Genomic DNA, 18145 nt, shown 5'->3' on the forward strand with positions numbered 1-18145 from the left:
TTTTTGCTCTGAAGGGATTTAGTTACCACTTGTATTAGGGTGGAAAACCTAGTGAAAGCTATACACTATTTGAACAGTCCAGTTTCTCAGTTTTCCCTCTGGTAAGGAACGAGTAAAGATTCTATACAGAACTACTCAAAAAAATTTCCCTTTGAGGAAAAGTGCACATTTTTTTGAAGCCCCTTAATTATCCAATAAACCTTTGAAGAACCTCTGAAGAACCCTTAATTATTAGATTGCATGGTAGAGAATGTGTGTATCACATTTAATAGGCATATTAATGCACATAACCCCAATACAGCAAATCCCCCAAAAGCACCACAAAGTTGCAACCCTGGCGATATGTGAAATGTTATATTTTAAAATCATGCAATGTGGCTTTACAGTGAAACCTATAAGTGCAAAGGAAAAGTGCAGGACTCTGACCAGCTTCCCCTCAGCGATGGTGTTTTGGGATTTCTCATCTGTTCTTTTCCTTTCCTCTAACAATAGAGGAGAGGAGAGTGGGACAAATGGAGAAGGAAAGAGATTTGCTTGAGAAAATAAACGTGTGAAATAAACACTGGATGTATTGGTGTCGAGTTTCTGTAAAAACGCAGGCCTCTGCACAGGGACCGGGTATGGTAACATGATGAGTATAATCATGTTGCTGCTGAAATCCATCCGCTCTGAGACTGCAGGCAGCAGCCAGAGAATAACACACACACACACACACACACACACACACACACACACACACACACAAACGGTTGAAGGAGAACAGCAAAGTATGAGTGGAAGCACCCCCTTCAGCACCACCCACACTACTCTATCTATATTATTGTTAGCTGGCATCATTTATTCATGAAATCACTCAGGTTTATGTGAGAAGAAAAAGACAAAGTTAAAATTCCTTACTTATAACAATCTACTATATATTAGTGCACCTTCTAGTCAAAATATTTTTGGGTTGAGTGAAAGTAGCAAATATGACACACACAAACATGTTCGGCTTACTATCCTTATGAGGACCTTGCTTTTACATAATTATCAATTCAGCTTATCGTAATTTTAACCTCAAGAACCAAAACAAAAAAACGTGCAACACTTTTACTTATTAAAAAATAAAAAATAAATAAAAAGGGTTGTGTAAACATAAATGCTGTGTTTTAAGTTGGGACCTGCCAAATGACCTCACAAGGCCAAAACTGTCAGATATTCCTATCCCTATTGGAACATTTGGTTTCCACATCAATATAAAAACATTCCCTACACTCACTCACACACCCAATGTTAGCTGCTATTTTTCATGAAATGCTGCCTAAACACTCATACACAGACTTACTTACACAAATACACACACAAATACACACACACACACACACACACAAAGATAATTTTAGAAAATCATGAAAACGAATCCATTTCTCCTACACACAGCTGAACGTAACCCTAGCCTAGGCTATGCTCCTGATTGAGTATACACATATTCCTATGGGAGACCCAGAGAGGACAGTCTGAAAACAAATTTCTTCATCAAAAAGGTGTCGCAGTGTTTCACTGCTTCATTGAAACTTTTTCCAAAAAAAGAAAAAACTCATAGCTGAGAGCCAATCAACAAAACACATGCATCCAAAGCAAGCAAGTCCAGTCCTAAAATGACAAATGAGGTCAGGGCATACTAAAGTAAAAGTTTTGTGTAACCAATTACAGCACAGAGTGATATTCCTCTTGTCTGTCAACAAAAAAATATAACCAAATTACTGTAATTTTGAACTCCACCCATGCACAGTGTATCTAATAACCATCAGTTGAATCAATGACTGTGTTGATGTTTTCTTGCAGTGGTGGTGGTGTGAAGTGAGGCATGCTGGGGTGTGTGGGGGTTGGAGGAAGTATCACATTTCGATGTCTGCAAGTGCATATGTGTGTGTGAGAGTGTGTGTGTGTATCAATGTGCACAAATGTGTGTGTCTGTGTTTGTATGTGTGTACAAGAACTTCTCTTCTCTCCTAACTTCTCAGGTTTCCTTTCCCTCTTGCCCCATCCCTCGAGTCAGAATCATCCACCTGCCTCTTGAGTGTGTGTATGCATACTGAAAACAATAGCTGGCTCGGCTGCATCCCTCCTCAGGCACTGAGATTTGCACCCTCTTTTCTGAGCCTGGGAAAGGAAGTACACCTGTAACTCTAGCCAGACTCTGAAGGTTATACAGTCAAGCCCTTGCAACTTACTTTCTGTCTCCTAACAACCAACATTATATATATATATATATATATATATATATATATATATATATATATATATATATATATATATATATATATATATATATATATATATACACACTCACATATATCTTCTTCTTTCGACTTCTTTCATTAGGAGTCACCACAGCAGATCATCCCAATCTATAATCAATAATTAAATTAATCAATCACTCAAAACCAATGGCAACACTCATATCTCTATGTGAGATAGATGTGTGATATGTTCATAAGTTGTTCCAGCCCCTGAGCAGAGAAACAGGCATCCTAGGAAGAGCTGGAACATTGAGTTTTCCACTGCCAATCAGTGTGGGAGTGAAAAAAAAAGACATTTAGAGGAGAAAAAAAGAAAAGTGAAGAAAGAAAAAGAAGTGATCGAAAAAGTGTAAATGGAACCTGCCATTTTATAGGCCATTCATTTCCTGGGGTATTCAAGCAAATATTATGAAGATATTATTAGATGTTGTTCAGTCAATCCATCACTCTGTACAAACTCCAAATTTGTACCTACTCCTTTTGCTTTTTTGTCGTAATTACTCATTCAGGCTTTTCACGCTGACGTCTCTTTTTCCCACCAGCAAGTCATAGAGCAGCACAAAAAACACATTACCGCACTAAATTCTTCTCCTCTACAAGCAGCCGTGAGCCAGGCGTTGGAGAAATAAACTTATAGGCAGGTGGAAAAACGCTAGCATGACAGACACGGCTTAGCTTAAGCAGTCGAATCGCTAACATATATTGCACAGGTGCAGAGAACATTAACGCTGGCGATGTGCTGTATCGTAACAAAAAATCTTGGAATGGAGTCCAAAAATCTATAAAGTCAGGAATATTGAGAAAGAAAAAAATCCCACTCTTATTACACTCTGGATGTTAAAATAATAAGTCTGACATCCATTGTTTAGTTTTTTTTAATTATTATTCTTTGAGAGAAGTGTAATGAGAGTAATTCTATTACATTTGTTTCAAGAAAAAAAGTCAAACCATACTACGTATCTTTAAGTTTGATATTGTCAGGTTTTTACAGGTGATGGATAAACTGCAGATGTATATAAAAAAAATAGAGCATCATTTGAATACTTAGCAAACGATTAGCAGTAAGCCATTTGACAGGTCTTATCTTTACTAGAAACATTTTCAAGAGCACCCAAAGTGGCATAACTATAATTACAACCACCACGCTTTCTTAATCGAAAGCAAATATTTGAAAACCGACTCTAATCCACAATGTGTAAAATTAATGTTGAGGTTTCTTCCTGTAAATCGGGGAAACGCTACATGATTACTTGTAACACAGGTGATAGATGAACTGTGGAATTTCTTTTGTGCTTAAAATGTAAGTGCTCTTGAAAGGGGAAGTAATACAGCCACGTCCAGTGAAGGAATGAACAAAAAAAACTCTCAGTCAATCTTAGTGTGGCTTTTATAGAGCTCCTAGCTCGGGCTGAGCGAGGGAGATAATTGGCCGATGGATATTTCAGACACTCGACTCTCCACGTTCCAAGCTCTCCAGGTCCCAGCCGGCCGGAAGCAAGGGCTTCTGGGATAGATTTATACAGGCTCTGGCCTAAATTGCACATGTCAGGGTCGACTCGTGCTAATATTAATATTAATTCCTTTTGGACTGGGAGCTGATTCTGGCAAGCCTTGCACGTCTGGAGTTCTAAGTAGTTTTCCATGAACCTAGCATAGCGCTGAGGCTTCGGAGATATGATGACAAAACCGCCTCTCCCTCTCATTCTCTAGCTTTCTCTTTCACACACACACCACAAAACTCCGCCTCTTCCTCCTCCACCTCACACTCTCTTCATAAATCTGGTGTAGTAGAAATAGTCTGAAGCTGCGTGTTCAGCTGTTTTGGAAGAAGAACAGGCAAAAAAAAAAGATTAAGATAACAGGGATTTGGGTGTCAGGTCTAACAAACAAGTTGCATAATCTAAGAAAAATATAAAAGATAATTTAACTGGAATAAGAAATCCTATTGTTCTACAACTTTGAGGTACACCGAGTCAATCGGGTTCTGTAAATAATGCATATTATATATATGCATATCTGCCAGGAAGGGCCTTCACTGCTGATGCAGAGTCAGATCTGACGTTCCATTCATGTAGCTGCAGTAAACCGATCTGGGATCAGTTATCTGGGGATTTTCTGTAACATGAGCCTAAGCTACAGGCCTGCTTCTGATCTGTCCCCAAGCAGCCCAATCGGCCATAAACACTGCTGCTTTGAGTTCATTTGCAGTGTGCCGGCAGCCAAAGACATCATTATACCTGATCCCACAAGTGCCTCCAAGTGGTATCGGAGCTAAAAGGAAGGAGGCCTGCACTATCGCAAACAGAAGGACCCCACACTAACCCACCATGGTGCCTGGTGCTTTCACTAAGACTATTATGGGGCAATTAACAGCACACAGCAGCAGAGCTTAGCTTCTACTGCCAGAATAAACCAATGTCATGTGATGTCATGGATGAAATGTGTGCGTTTCTCAGCCCCATGCATTGCCAACTACCACATGATGTTTTCGCAAGTTTAGCAATATTGGGCCTACCTTTGTTCACGCCAGCAAATAAATTACAGGCCCACATTTGATTCTTCTGTGACTTTTTCAATAATCATTTGAATAAATAGCACTGAAACATAAAGACCATAGTGGCATATCAAACCTGGCAAAACTTCCCCAGATAGGTGAAGAGAACCTATTATGATCCTGATACCGAACCCTGCTCTGAGCCAAAGCAGCTCCACTGTGGGATTCCATTGCATTATAGGAATGTTAACTGCCCTGCTCATTTAACAAAGTGGTCAGAGCCACTTCACTCTCTAATACATCTTCATTAGGCTTCATTACATTCTCAGGTTCTGCAAAACTGGAGAAAAAAAAAAGATCTTATGTGCGCACATTCTTGTGTTGGCATTGCACTTCCTCCTCGGGCAGGATGTGAGTTCAGCTGGAAGCTGATCTTATACAGAAACAACGACTGAAGCACACGGTGCTACAGGGAAACGCCAAAATTACACGATTCTAAATCTAGATTAGATTCCACCTAACAGGTATGAACTGTATCCTACTTAAAGGCACAGAATTAGAAATAAACAGCGTATGCAGCTTTTATAGAGAGGTGTTGTATAAATGCTGTCTTTATTCAATAAATTTTGAAAAGCACTCAATGGGATATAAAGATCTACTCTAAATACAGAGACACAACTCTAGCAATCAAGCTGGTTCTGGAATCAGCAATGACGCTTAAAATACCGAACAATCATCTCGGAAATCAGCCCTTATTTGCTATACATTTCACTCTTTGCTTGATTTTAAACCGCATCTCTGTTCTATGGCAAGTTATTTTTACATTTTACAAAGGAAATCCAAGAACTGCTACTTTCCTAGGCATTTTAACATGAACAAAGAGCGGAAGAAAAAAAAAACAGCCGTTAGGCAAACATATAGAACATTAAATATTCTAGTTTGCATTACACTGTTTGTTTTCATTTCAGATGTGCCGTGAATATTGAGTGCTTAAGAGGACTTGAATTCCCTCAGCGCATTTTAAGATCAGTTTGCAGGCAGAGGATAAATCTAATGAGTTTTCATGAAATGAGTTAATGCAAACAAATGCAAATCAAATTAATGATGGGGTTTCATTATTATTCCTATTGTTGCTGTAATGCAGACACACTCACACTACATGGACTCTCAGGCATATGTGGTTCTTCCCCAAAGAGTTACAACAAGGTTGGAGGCACACAATTATACAGAATGTCTCTGGATGCGGTACCAGTAAATTTTCCCTTCACTTGAGCTAGGAAACCCAAACCTGTTCCAGCATGACAATGACCCTGTACACAAAGTGAGCTCCATATTGATATGGTTTACATGAGTTGCTGTGAACGATTAAGGGTGGCCTGTTATAGAGCTCTTACCACAAACCTATTGAACACGTTTGAAATGAACTGGATTGTTGACTGCACCCCAGGCCTCCTCACATCAACTACATCAGTACCTGACTTTACTAACACCCTTATGGCTGAATGAAAACAAATCTCCACAACCAAACACAACTTAAACATCTACTGAAACATCTTCCCACAAAAAATGGGGGTTGGTTTAACACCAAAATGGAGACAAAATGTTGAACTGGATCATCAAAAGGCACATACAAATCATATGCTCAGGTGTCCACAAACTTTTGTCAATATAATGTATCTGGTAGTACATGACAAGTCCAGCAGACATGCCTATTTCAACATACAACAATATCTAAACCTGTCATATTATATTACTGCATTACTGAAATGCTGTTCTGACAAACCGAAATGCCAGTTAACTGGAACCGTAATGTGTTAATGTGGTGCAACTTAATGGAACAGCTTTACAGGCATTGGTATCTCCTTCCATTTATTGTTGATAGAACCAGCATGCTAATCTCAGCAGACCTTAATAGTGCTTTAGGGTTCCTTGTCACACTCAATATTACTACAGCAGCAGTGGAGGTGTCTGAAAATAGGCTGTTCCTCTCTGTGGAAAAGCTCCCATGGGCCAACTCGCTGCTTTGCAGCTTTTGAACTTGTCATGCCTTTAAGTTATGATACATTACAGTGTTGTGCTTGGCCTGAGCAGGGATCTGCAATAATCGCTTGGTGTAAAGCTCTGGCTCACCCTGAGCTGTGCTGACGGCTCTCTGGCCAGGAAAGTACTAACTCTCTCCTGCGACGTCCCAGGGAGCATGAATGCTACAGCTCAGGTGGAGGTGCCACAGCTGCACTTAGTGCTGGGCCAGGGAGTGGATCACTCCAGGACTCTGGCATGCTCAAATATTCCATGCAAAAAATGAATCAAAAGCCTTGTCAAGCTCAATTTTCATGAAGTTTCTCTCCGAGACATGACTGTTTTGCCGGTTTACAATGCTGTTAAACCAAAATTCCATACTGCATTCAGAATTTTTTCAATTAACAAAATTCTTTATGCAGTTTGATCATGTGTACAGACAAGACCGCCTCCAGCCAACCAGTCCACTTGAGCTGAATGGCAGCCACAAGAACAGTTGCACTGGTGGTAGTGTTAATAGACATCATTGCTAATTAGTGATTGTTAGCACTCGATGACAGACATTACTCCTCCTGCTCCCAGACTGCAGGCCGTCAGGGAGAGATAGATCATCATTAGCTGTCATAAAAAAGGTGTAGAGGCCAAGCAGCACTCCAGTTGGAGTACCTTCTTCCTTCCTTTTTTTTTTCTCCTCACACACACACACACACACACACACACACACACACACACACACACACACACACACACACACACACAGCTTTTGTGATTTATTTGAAGACTTTTTCAAGCCATTTCATCAAACAGTGGTGGATTAAATTTACTATATGATTAAATAACCCATATTTCTAATAACATTTTAAAAGTCATCTCTAGTCTATAAAACAAGCTGGGCAAACTGGGGATATGTTAAAAATCCCTAATTTTAATCATGAATGTTTAAGTTGTGTGGCATTGTGAAGATTGCACGATGTGACGTCAGCGTTGGAATCACGGTCCACATGCAGACGGCTCATCTTAATGCAGGTCTGCTTTCCAGATTCAGTGGTATTGTTTTAACAGTAAATCTGTCACAGTGTGACAAGTCAGCCTGACATTAATAAGGTATTATTACCCCTCATTGTTTAGAAGCCGAATCCCTTAAATGAGAAGCAATTACTCAGCGGGCCGCACGTCCTGGCTGTGAGCATTCAGCAGCTCGGAGACGTGTCGGGACCCGTCCTCCCCTGTCACTAACACTCTTCACACAAATGCCTGAGGGCGGCAGGGGGGGAACTCATTAAAGAAAGAAAAGTCAAATAGTCTAACATTATAATCTAACACATGTTGATGGGTTAATCTCTCGTTGAATGTACACTGATCACTTTTAATCCAATACGTGTCCAGTTTTGTGACAGATACATAATTGTGTGTACATGTGGACTGACCCTGAGGAAGTGCACATTTAAAGATTTAATATTGGAATTTTGGCTTAAATGAGACATGGCACCAAAAAACAGTTCTAAGTATTGTATAAATCACAATACTTTAATACCTGGGTTCTTGTCAGTAAATCGTTCTGGAACTTGTGACGAGTGCTAAAACAGATTTTTTTAATGCAGTACTGTATAAGGAATAAAGAAAATGCATGAAGGTTTTTTAATTCACTTTTGTACATTGTACAATTATGTTTTTGACAGGCATACAATTCTGTTATTGGTGTTACTGTATATAACAAAACACGCTAATTAACCTACATTATTACTACGGTTTCTGTCATGCTTTCTTCCAAAATCAAATAATCACAATCTCAATGTCAGCAGTAAAAAGACTTCCTCTGATTCTCAAAAAAACGACTGGAACCTACGTATTTCATGCAGTTGATCATCAACATTCACAGCAAGATATCTCATAAGCATGCCTTCCACCAACACGCTTTCCCCAGCATGCAGAATACGAAGAAAATTAGAAAAGGTAAACAATTCGGCGAACTCTGGGACAACCTCCAGCATCATGGGTTTTCCCCCGTTTTGTGCATCCCCTCTTCCTTCCTATGACCGGGGCAGTGGTGTTAACTTAGCAGCTAAATATGAGGCTTGGATATGATATGTATATGAGAACAGTTAAGTTTATGCCAGGAGGTCCACAGAGAGGTTGCCTGATAAAGGCTTCTCGACCCTGGGAGCAAAGAGGTGCGAGTGTTAAAACACAACTTCCTAGACTCATCTGTCAATTACTAGCTACTGGGGGCTGTGCCAGTGACCCTGGAAGAGGAAGAGGTCCTCCGAGTCCACCGAAGAATCCAGTTGGGGAATTCACATGCGTAAATGTGAAGTGTGAGAAAGAAGGGAAGGAAAGGAAAGCAAATACCTGGTACTATAGAGTTTGTCAATATATTATAAAAGAGACTTGCACTTTTCACTCTTTGTAGTTGATGACAGGAAACGGAAAAATCATTCCATATATGGAACCAAATTCACTCTCCTTTCTCTGCCTACCCTTCTCCTTATGGAAAGAGGAACACCTGAGCTTCTGTGGAAATATTTCGTCTGCCCAAGGTTCACTGCTGCAGGGCGCCTTCTCAATAGCATCGCTCTTTCTCATAATCAGTCTAAAGACATTATCCACTTACTGGAGATGAGCTGAGAGGCTGTGGGGGATACGCCACCACGCTAACACAGTTAGTCTAATGGCCACCATTGAGGGAGCCTAATGAATTTCAGCTCTGAGCGAGTAAGAAGAAGGAGGGGAAGGGTGCCCCAAGGGGAGATGGGCAGCTCTTGGGGCCTGCTAATCGGATGCGCATGTGAAGATTTTGATATCGTGCTCATTTTGGGGACAACGGCTTTTATAAGCTCTGTTGACAAGGTGCAGCCTAATGCAAACAGCCACCACGCTCACCCTGAGGGCTCAGGATCTAGCCAGATTGAACTGTATGAGAGAAAGCAACCAGTTTCATAAGAGCTATGAAAAATCAATAGGATTCTTTTATGTTTATTAGAGGCCAATGCAGCATTGAAAAATGAGCATTATATTAAAATACTAAAATAAATAATTAAACCAATAACAAAAATTTTAGACTTTAATATCGTTTTTTTTTTCTTTAAAAATTTCACGTCAGTTTACAAAAACATTAGAGAGAATAGCCAAATATTCTTAAATTGTTTTCCACATAATAATAATGGAACAAAAAACAATTTCATTTACTCATACACATCAAACAACGTACTCTGGATAGACAAAAGTTTGTGGACACCTGATCATAAAATGTGCATGTGCTTTTTGAACATACCCTTTCATATTTAGTCCCCAGTGACTGTTCTTCCACTTTTATGGGAAGATGTTCCCCTTAGATTTTGGATTGTGTTTGTGGAGATTTGTGTTCATTCAGCCACAAGTAAAGTCAGGTACTGATGTAGGTGAGGTGAGGAGGCCTGGGGTGCAGTCAGTGTTCCAATTCATCCAAAAGGTCTTCAATGGTGTTAGGGTCAAAGCTCTACAGCAGGCCACTCAACCCATATAAAGCATATTTTTATGGAACACACTTTGTGCATTATCATGCTTGAATCTATACAATTGTGTTCCTCCAACTTTGTGGTAAGTTTAGAAAAACGTCAGGTGTCCCAATACTTTTGTCCATATACATATATACATATAGTTATGTATTGTATTTATTCCAGTTTCTTTACTGCAGTAGAACATCAAACACATTGCAACATTTTAGTCTTGCATGTCAGCATGAAGCAGTATGAAGGCTGCAAGTCTTTAAAAAGAAATATGAAATAAGAAAAAAAAAAGAAATGTTATTCCTATTATCATCATTTTGCCATGCAGTCCCCCTTTAACATTACTTCTGTCATTCTGTCCTCCTAAACACTTTACTAACACCCATAACATAGCGTATACCCATCTCAGATCTTCACCTGGCTCCGTATATAGTTTTGGATATTCATGTAAAAGATTACATATTTAAATTCCTCCCAGCACTTCAGCAGCCAGGTCCTTCCACTTCACTACTTAAGTGAGGTCAATTTGGGGACCTAATTACAGTTCTTTGCTACCTCTCAAACACAGTGCATGCTCATAGTTATTGCTCTAAAAGTTAGGCTCTTGTAGATAACTCTGTGTGTGTTTTGTATGTGTATTTTTTGGAGAGCTTACAAGTTCCTCTTAACTTTTTTCCCCTTTCAGACATGCCCCAACCCACCTCTGTAGGAAATCTGACAACAGCTCATAAAACCGAGGTTCCAATATTTAAATCCTTGGCAGATGCAAATGAATTAAATATGTACTTCAAACTGTTCAGTTCAACTACCAAGAATTATGCGTTAAAATAATTTGAGAACTGTGTTTTTTCAGTATTCCCAAATGCACCAATCTACTTTCTAAATGCACTGCATCACTGCATATTGTGCCTGTGTAAAACCAGAGCGGTTTATATTATAGAAAAGCTGCTCTTTTGCTTTCCTCATTTCATTTCCTGAACCGGCTTCGCCCAAGGTCCCTTTGCACACTTTGGCACGTCTGTTTAAATCACATCTGCATCCTTTTGTTTTTCTTAATTTAGCTAATGAAATACTAGGTAATGGGAAAAGATTGGGAAATGACTCAACATACACGAGTGCATGCGCGTTCTCCTCCACACACACATTAATCAGCAGGAGAAAGAGCCCTGATGAAACACCGCGTACAGAACCGGCTGGAGTGCTGAGATCACTGCTCCATCCTAACGCATCCGTCCTCTAGGAGGCCTCAATAATGCCTGTTCCCAAAGCTGAGCAGTATATCAGCCTCTCAGGGACGCAAATGGCACAAGTGGATGCAAGGCTTTGAGCCCGTGCTCAAATCCACGCGCTGTACCCCTGGGATAGACTTGCACTCTCTTTTTCTATGGATTTTGGTTACACATCACAGCAAGGTCCGTCTCCATTCACACCTGCGCTTGAGCAAATGCGGCGAGTAGCAGCATCGGCTCAGGCGATGGACTTGATGGCTCTCGGGATGGTGGCGGCAATGAAGCTGCCACTTAATTGGCTCTTATACTAGCTGGCTCACGTATTGAAGCTGTGATTGAAAGGAGGTTTGTAATGACACAGGTGACTATGGACTACGCTTCACCAGTACTGACTGCTCATAAGATGAGAGGATTGAAAAATGCAATGCACACACGGTGACTAAAATAAACGCACTGCCACACCACAAAAAGACACAAAAGACACAAAAGCAAACTTTAAATTTTCTAATAGTCTCCATATAGAATGACTGTTCAATTATGAAAACATAACCACTGTGACGATTAAAATCCAATGAAAAATCTCTGCTTGATCTGATGAGACATCCCCATAACAAAAAGCCACAAAATGCAAATGTCATGTCCTGATTTGCTATTCTCTCTGGTTTCTCAGGAAGAGCTCAAGGAATTGTGGTTTCTTTATTTATCAATTTCTTCATTCATGTCATATATATATATCATAAAGAATAATAGAGAAGAGGGAATATGGGAATAATTTTGAAGGTGCTGATTAGTACGTGGCTAGCTTCAGATAATTGGGTTTGGCTTTTCCCTATGGCTCCCCAAATCATATTGCAGACGGGAAGCTTCTTGGACAACCCTGTTTTTCCTGCTCCCTAATACACTGTCAATCAAGCCAGGCTACGCTGCTGCTTGGGGCTGGATGATACATTGAACAAGAGAGATATTATTGCAATCGTTTTGCTATAGATATAAAATTAAAGAGCATTCAAAAATAATTTTTTCTTTCGAAAAGACGGCATTAACAGTCGAAACCCCCGCCACCACCACCCCATTTTCTCCACACAAACATGACAGAACAAGAAATGTATTCACAAAGGGAGGCACTGTTTACACATCATTAGCAAAATAGCGACAGCACATACACAGTAAAGGATGATGAGTTAGTCCCCTAATGCAACACTTAATCTGTAATATAGAGATTTATATGGAGGTTTTCAGAAAACAGATGCTGAACAAAAATAGCATCGTTTGAAAGCTGTGCAAGAGGAAAATAGCCACAAACGTTGGCAATGCATGAATCTCTGCAAGCGATCAGTAGCCTCAGACTCTTCTCCTTCTACCAAAAATCTGTTAGGCCTATCGTCCCTAAACAAGCAAAGCTGGCTGAATCAATCTATTTTTTTTTTTTTGTGTGTTAAATGTGAGAAATAGTTAAAAAAGTAGGAAAAAGTTACATTCACAAAGCCAAACATAGAGTATGATACCTGTTAGTACTGTGGCTAAACCCAGGTTCACTGCCACAGGGTCAATACTGTCAAAAATGCATCTCATCTTATCTCGCTGATGAAATAATGATTTTTCTTTATGAATTTTGTCTACTGAATAAATGTTTGTGTCAGGGAGCACTTGCCTCATTTTGTGAAACTAATTGTTTGTGATGTTGTTAACCAAGGAAAGAAAATGGTTTATGCTCGAGTTTCCATGATTCTTAAATAGAAATAGACTGTATTTATTTTTCCCCCAAAATAGTTTTACAGCCAGAAGCATAAGGGGTTCCCATAGTAGTTGCAGTTTTGGTGTAAAAGAAAGTCGTGGCCAGCTTTCAACACTGGAAAGAACTTTTCAAAGTGCAGAAAGACCTCAGTCTACTAAGTCACAAGGTTATAACTGAGCCAACTACCAGCAGGGGAACCAGAAAACAAATAATATCTTAAATCCTGAAGTATTTACATCTATGGCATTTAGCAGACGCCCTCATTCAGAGGGACTTACATTTATCTCATTCATACAATGAGCAGCTAATGGGTAAAGGGCTCTTGCTCATGGGCTTAGGAGTGGCAGCTTGGTGTGTATGTGGAGAAAAAACCAGTAATAAGCAAAGTCCTTGCATTTGCTAAAAAAAAAGTTGAAATTTTTTTGCTAACCTGGTAAGACCTTGAGGTCCTGAAGTCTTTCATCGAGGATTCCACTCATGCTTTGTCAGGTAAGGACCATGTTTTCTGTATCATACTAGTTATTTCTCCGTTCAACGTCCCTTTACTTCAATAGAAATGCAATGACCTCATACAATCAATGATTAAAGATCCATTTTGGAGAAACTCAATGACAAATATTCATTTCCTGACACCAATAGATTGTTGGACAATTTAAACCCACTTAGAATAAATATTGAGGAGCTGAAATTCCAAGCTGTTGATGTAAAGTTGTTTACCTGCTAACATTTACTTTGAGCCTGACACTGTGGTGTTCAGTTCAACAGCGAGTGCCAAAGTGCCACCTGAGACATGAGCTAGAAAATAAGACAATGGGGAGCTTCTTTAAGACCTTTTAGGACTGATGCCTTAGCACAGAAGATGGAAAGTGACTTGCAATCTACAAATGCTAACAGTAAAACAAATCCACTTCAGTGGAAGAGAATCCTTGAGGAGAAAAAGCTAAAAGTACTTACATCATTTACTAAATATCGTATTTTAATTAAAATGCTGTATAAACAATGAAGCCCTCTTTCTAACATTTTTTGCATAAAATGTATTTACTTAAAACATAAAAAGTAAACAAGTACTAATGTGATTTTTATAGTGAGTATATTTATACAGTAGTTGATGGTTATAGTTACTGATTATATTTTTTCTACTGTACCTCTCTCTTCATATTTCTCTATTAATACATAATGGTTTATGTGTTTTGGGTCGGTGTACAATAAGTGTTGAAATGCAACAAAACAAAACAAAAACCCCCAGAAAATTGCTCTTTTGTATAATTTACTTTACAAATGTATAAATACGCTCCTTTATTGTTATGTATTTTGTAATTATAGCTGTTCTATCCAAATCATACATGTATTTTATTTAGAATAAAAATCTTTTCAGAAACATATCGAGATATAATTTTTATATTCCCAAGCAACACTATTTTGAAGCTTTCTTTTCCTGCTGAAAAAAAAAATACATCCACAATGCAATTTTGACAAAACTTTCTAAAGATTTGACCCAAAGTCAGATAATTAAATCAGGAAAAAGGGTTATTTCATTACACATTCTGTTATTATAATCGTGGGACTTATTTTGTTATTTGCTCGTTTGAGCGTTCTTAAAGAGACTGGAAGATAAATGCACAATTTTACACCCAAAAGATTTTTCTCTTCATGCTGTTTTAGAGCAGTAAACCACACTTAAAGGAATGTGCTATCTGCCCTCTTCCACATACATGACATCAGGGATATGCAAAATAAGCTAGTGAGAGTTTCTCTCACAAAGAGAGCTTGGTTCCAGTTCACAGCTGGTTATAGCACGGCATGGTCAAGGATAACTTATGTAATGCAGATAGATATATAGATCGATACACTATATAGACAAAAACTATCAGAATTTTCCAGCCATATGTGGTTCTTTTCCAAACTGTTACCACAAAGTTGGAGGTTGTCTGTGGATGCAGTAGCATAAACATCTCTCTTCACTTGAACCCAAACCTGTTCCAGCATGACAATGCCCCTGTTCACAAAATATGCTCTATCTAGGTATGGTTTACATGTGTTAGAATGAAAGACCTTAGGTGACCTGCTACAGAGTCCTGACCTCAACCCTATTGAACACCTTTGCCATGAATGTGAATGCTGACTGCACCGTAGACCTTCTCACCTCACCTACATCAGTGCCTGACTTTAACAACACACTTGAGCAAAAAATCCCCACAAACATTCTCCAGAATCTAGTGGAACATCTTCCCAGAAGAGTGGAGGTTATTATAACAGTAATTCTGGACTAAATTTGGAATTGGATGTTCAAGAAGCACATAAGAATCTTATGGTCTTGTGTCCACAAACTTTTATCGATATAGATAAATAGTTAGATAGGTAGTTTGTTATATATTCTTTATTCATCCCTATCAAACTAGAACACTGCTATAAAAAAAAAAACACATACACAGAAAACCCTTTAATTATGCTTGCTCAAGAACATTATACTGCACAATTATTGAATAAATCAATAGAATATATAATGAACATAAACACAATTTTTTTTTAAATTATTTAATTCAAATTTGCTTTAATTACTAGGGTAGGACCAGACATCTTTCGGAATTGTTGCTTGCCAAATGTTTACTTGGCTCTGGAGAAATCTATCGAAGAACCCTAATTAGGTCTAAGGTGATCCGGTTCCTCTGAGGATCCACATTTATAACCCGGACTTCAACTCGCTCTCCTGGTCCTATAGCTAGACTTCGTCTTCTCTTGTCCTCAGGGAGTTTGTCTTGAGTGATGTAGCGCTTTGGGATGAGGCCCGATCGGCCCACTCCGATATCGACGAATGCCCCAAACAAAGCAGTGTTTTCCACACGCCCTGTGAGCACGGTGCCCTCATGGAGATCATTCATGGAAACAATACTTCGCTTAAAGACTGCTTGCTCAAAGTCTGTGAGAAGAAAAGAGGACAGCAAAATTTAAGACCAAGCATTCAATATAGGGCAGAGAAAAGGAAAGTTGAAAGATTCATTTTTAAGTATCTAATAATTCATTTTAAGTTATACACATTAATCCACCAATTTACTGCGTTGTTTACGTTCCAAAACCGCCCGTGATAAATGAAAAAAGTTGATGTGTTAGAAGCAGGAAAAATGGGCAAGCGTAAGGATTTGCTAGAGTTTGAAAAGTGCCAGATTGTGATGTCTAGACAACTGTGTGAGAGTTTCTTCAAAACTGCAGCTCTTGTGGGATGTTCCTGGTCTGCAGTGGTCAGTATCTATCGAAAGTGGTCCAAGGAAGGAGCAGTGATGAACTGGCAACAGGTTGAAGGACGGCCAAGGCTCATTGATGCACGTGGGGAGTGAAGGCTAGCATGTGTGGTCTGATCCAACAGATGAGCTCCTGTAGCTCAAATTGCTGAAGAAGTTAATGCTGTTAATGCTCGATGGGTCAGAACTGTTTTGGCAGCAAAAAGGGGACCATAACAATATTAGGCAGGTGGTCATAATGTTATGCCTGATCAGTGTATAATAATATATAAATAAAATTATATATATGTGGAAACACAGCAAATGTTCTGTTTGGTATCCTGATGATTTAAGCAATTTAACACACCGTAATTACTTTAAAACCTTGACAAGAATATTTTGCTCTATGTTGAGTTTGGTTTCACTATAATAAATGTACATTTGCATAAAGTATGCATATTTGTCCATGCCTATGTTGATTAGAATATTAAAAACTTGTAACAGATAAAAACGTGCGATTAAGTTGCGATTAATCACGAGTTATCTCGCGGCGATCGTGCGATTAATAGCGATTGAATATTTTCATCGATTGACAGCCCTAATTTATACATGACACAGCAAAATCCTCATTTAAGACCTAAGAGTTAGCTGGAGCTGCTGAACACAATTCAGATTGCTACCCCTCATACAGTACCGTCCAACTTTTCTGAGCCCTGTCTCAGAATTAATTTGGTCTCTTCTAGGGATACTTTCTTTGGGAGGTGCTTTTAGATAAACACAGCCTCTCCACAGGATCTGCAGTCCAAAAAACATTCATCTCTGATTATTCTAATCCGGGACCATCTTACCAAAAGCAGTGTTCACATGGCAGCTATTTGTACAGCTGGCGATGAAGTGAGCCTCGTCAGGACTCCAAGTAGTGAAAGTGAACCTGCAAATGGTAGTATCCCAAGTATTCCAGGCACCGCGATGCACACGGCATTGATCACCTTGACTAACTTTTTAACTAACTTTCATTACTTACCATTGCAATTAATTATAGTCTGGCTATAAAGAAATTCATACGAACCTCTTTGTCCACCATGCTGAGGGTAATGATAAAAGCAGGATGGGCAATTTCTGGGTTTAATTCGAACAGTAAGCAGCAGGGGTTTCACCAGTCGAAAAGCATTACTCTGCTTTTGTCTTTAAGCCGTGCTCTTTCACTCTCATTAATGATATATCTGTTGGCAGCACTGCTTTAATAACTTGGGTCTTCCCCCAAATTACACGGCAAAACTTCAAAAGCTTGGAGTACCGCCCAGATCTCGCACAGACCAGAGAGAGACTCTGGGGAGAGGAGCAGACAATCATAGAGAGAGGCAGAGAGAGGGAGAGGGAGAGCGAGAAACAGACAGAGACACAGAACTCTCTTTAATCTGTCTGAATTATGGTCATATGGGGAGAGTCCTTTGGTCTGTCTGAGCGTCTGTGCATGTGTGCACTTCGTGAAAAAGCAAAGCATGTGCTGAGAGGTACGACTTCCAATGTTACGAACTGATGCTGCAGTAAACTATTACAGCGCAATAACAATTCAGATGGAATCCAGATTAAACACAAATGACATACCCAGCATGATTTCCACGATTTTTGAGTGATCTCGGTGATGCCAAAGCAACCAGAGATATTGCGAAAATGAATAACACA

The 18145-nt window shown here is 39.3% G+C and overlaps 1 protein-coding gene across 1 annotated transcript in view; it reads right to left on the bottom strand.

Moving 5' to 3' along the window:
* Positions 1-15669: 15669 nt before the first annotated feature.
* The window catches only part of srbd1 (S1 RNA binding domain 1), a 75965-nt gene continuing 73489 nt past the window's right edge, over positions 15670-18145 (bottom strand). The window contains exon 20 of the mRNA XM_046835722.1: positions 15670-16161. Within this exon, the coding sequence (XP_046691678.1) occupies positions 15869-16161 (293 nt within the window). The 3' untranslated portion in view covers positions 15670-15868. The remainder of the gene's footprint in view (positions 16162-18145) is intronic.

This window comes from Silurus meridionalis, chromosome 2 (assembly GCF_014805685.1).
Source record: "Silurus meridionalis isolate SWU-2019-XX chromosome 2, ASM1480568v1, whole genome shotgun sequence".
NCBI lineage: Eukaryota > Metazoa > Chordata > Actinopteri > Siluriformes > Siluridae > Silurus > Silurus meridionalis.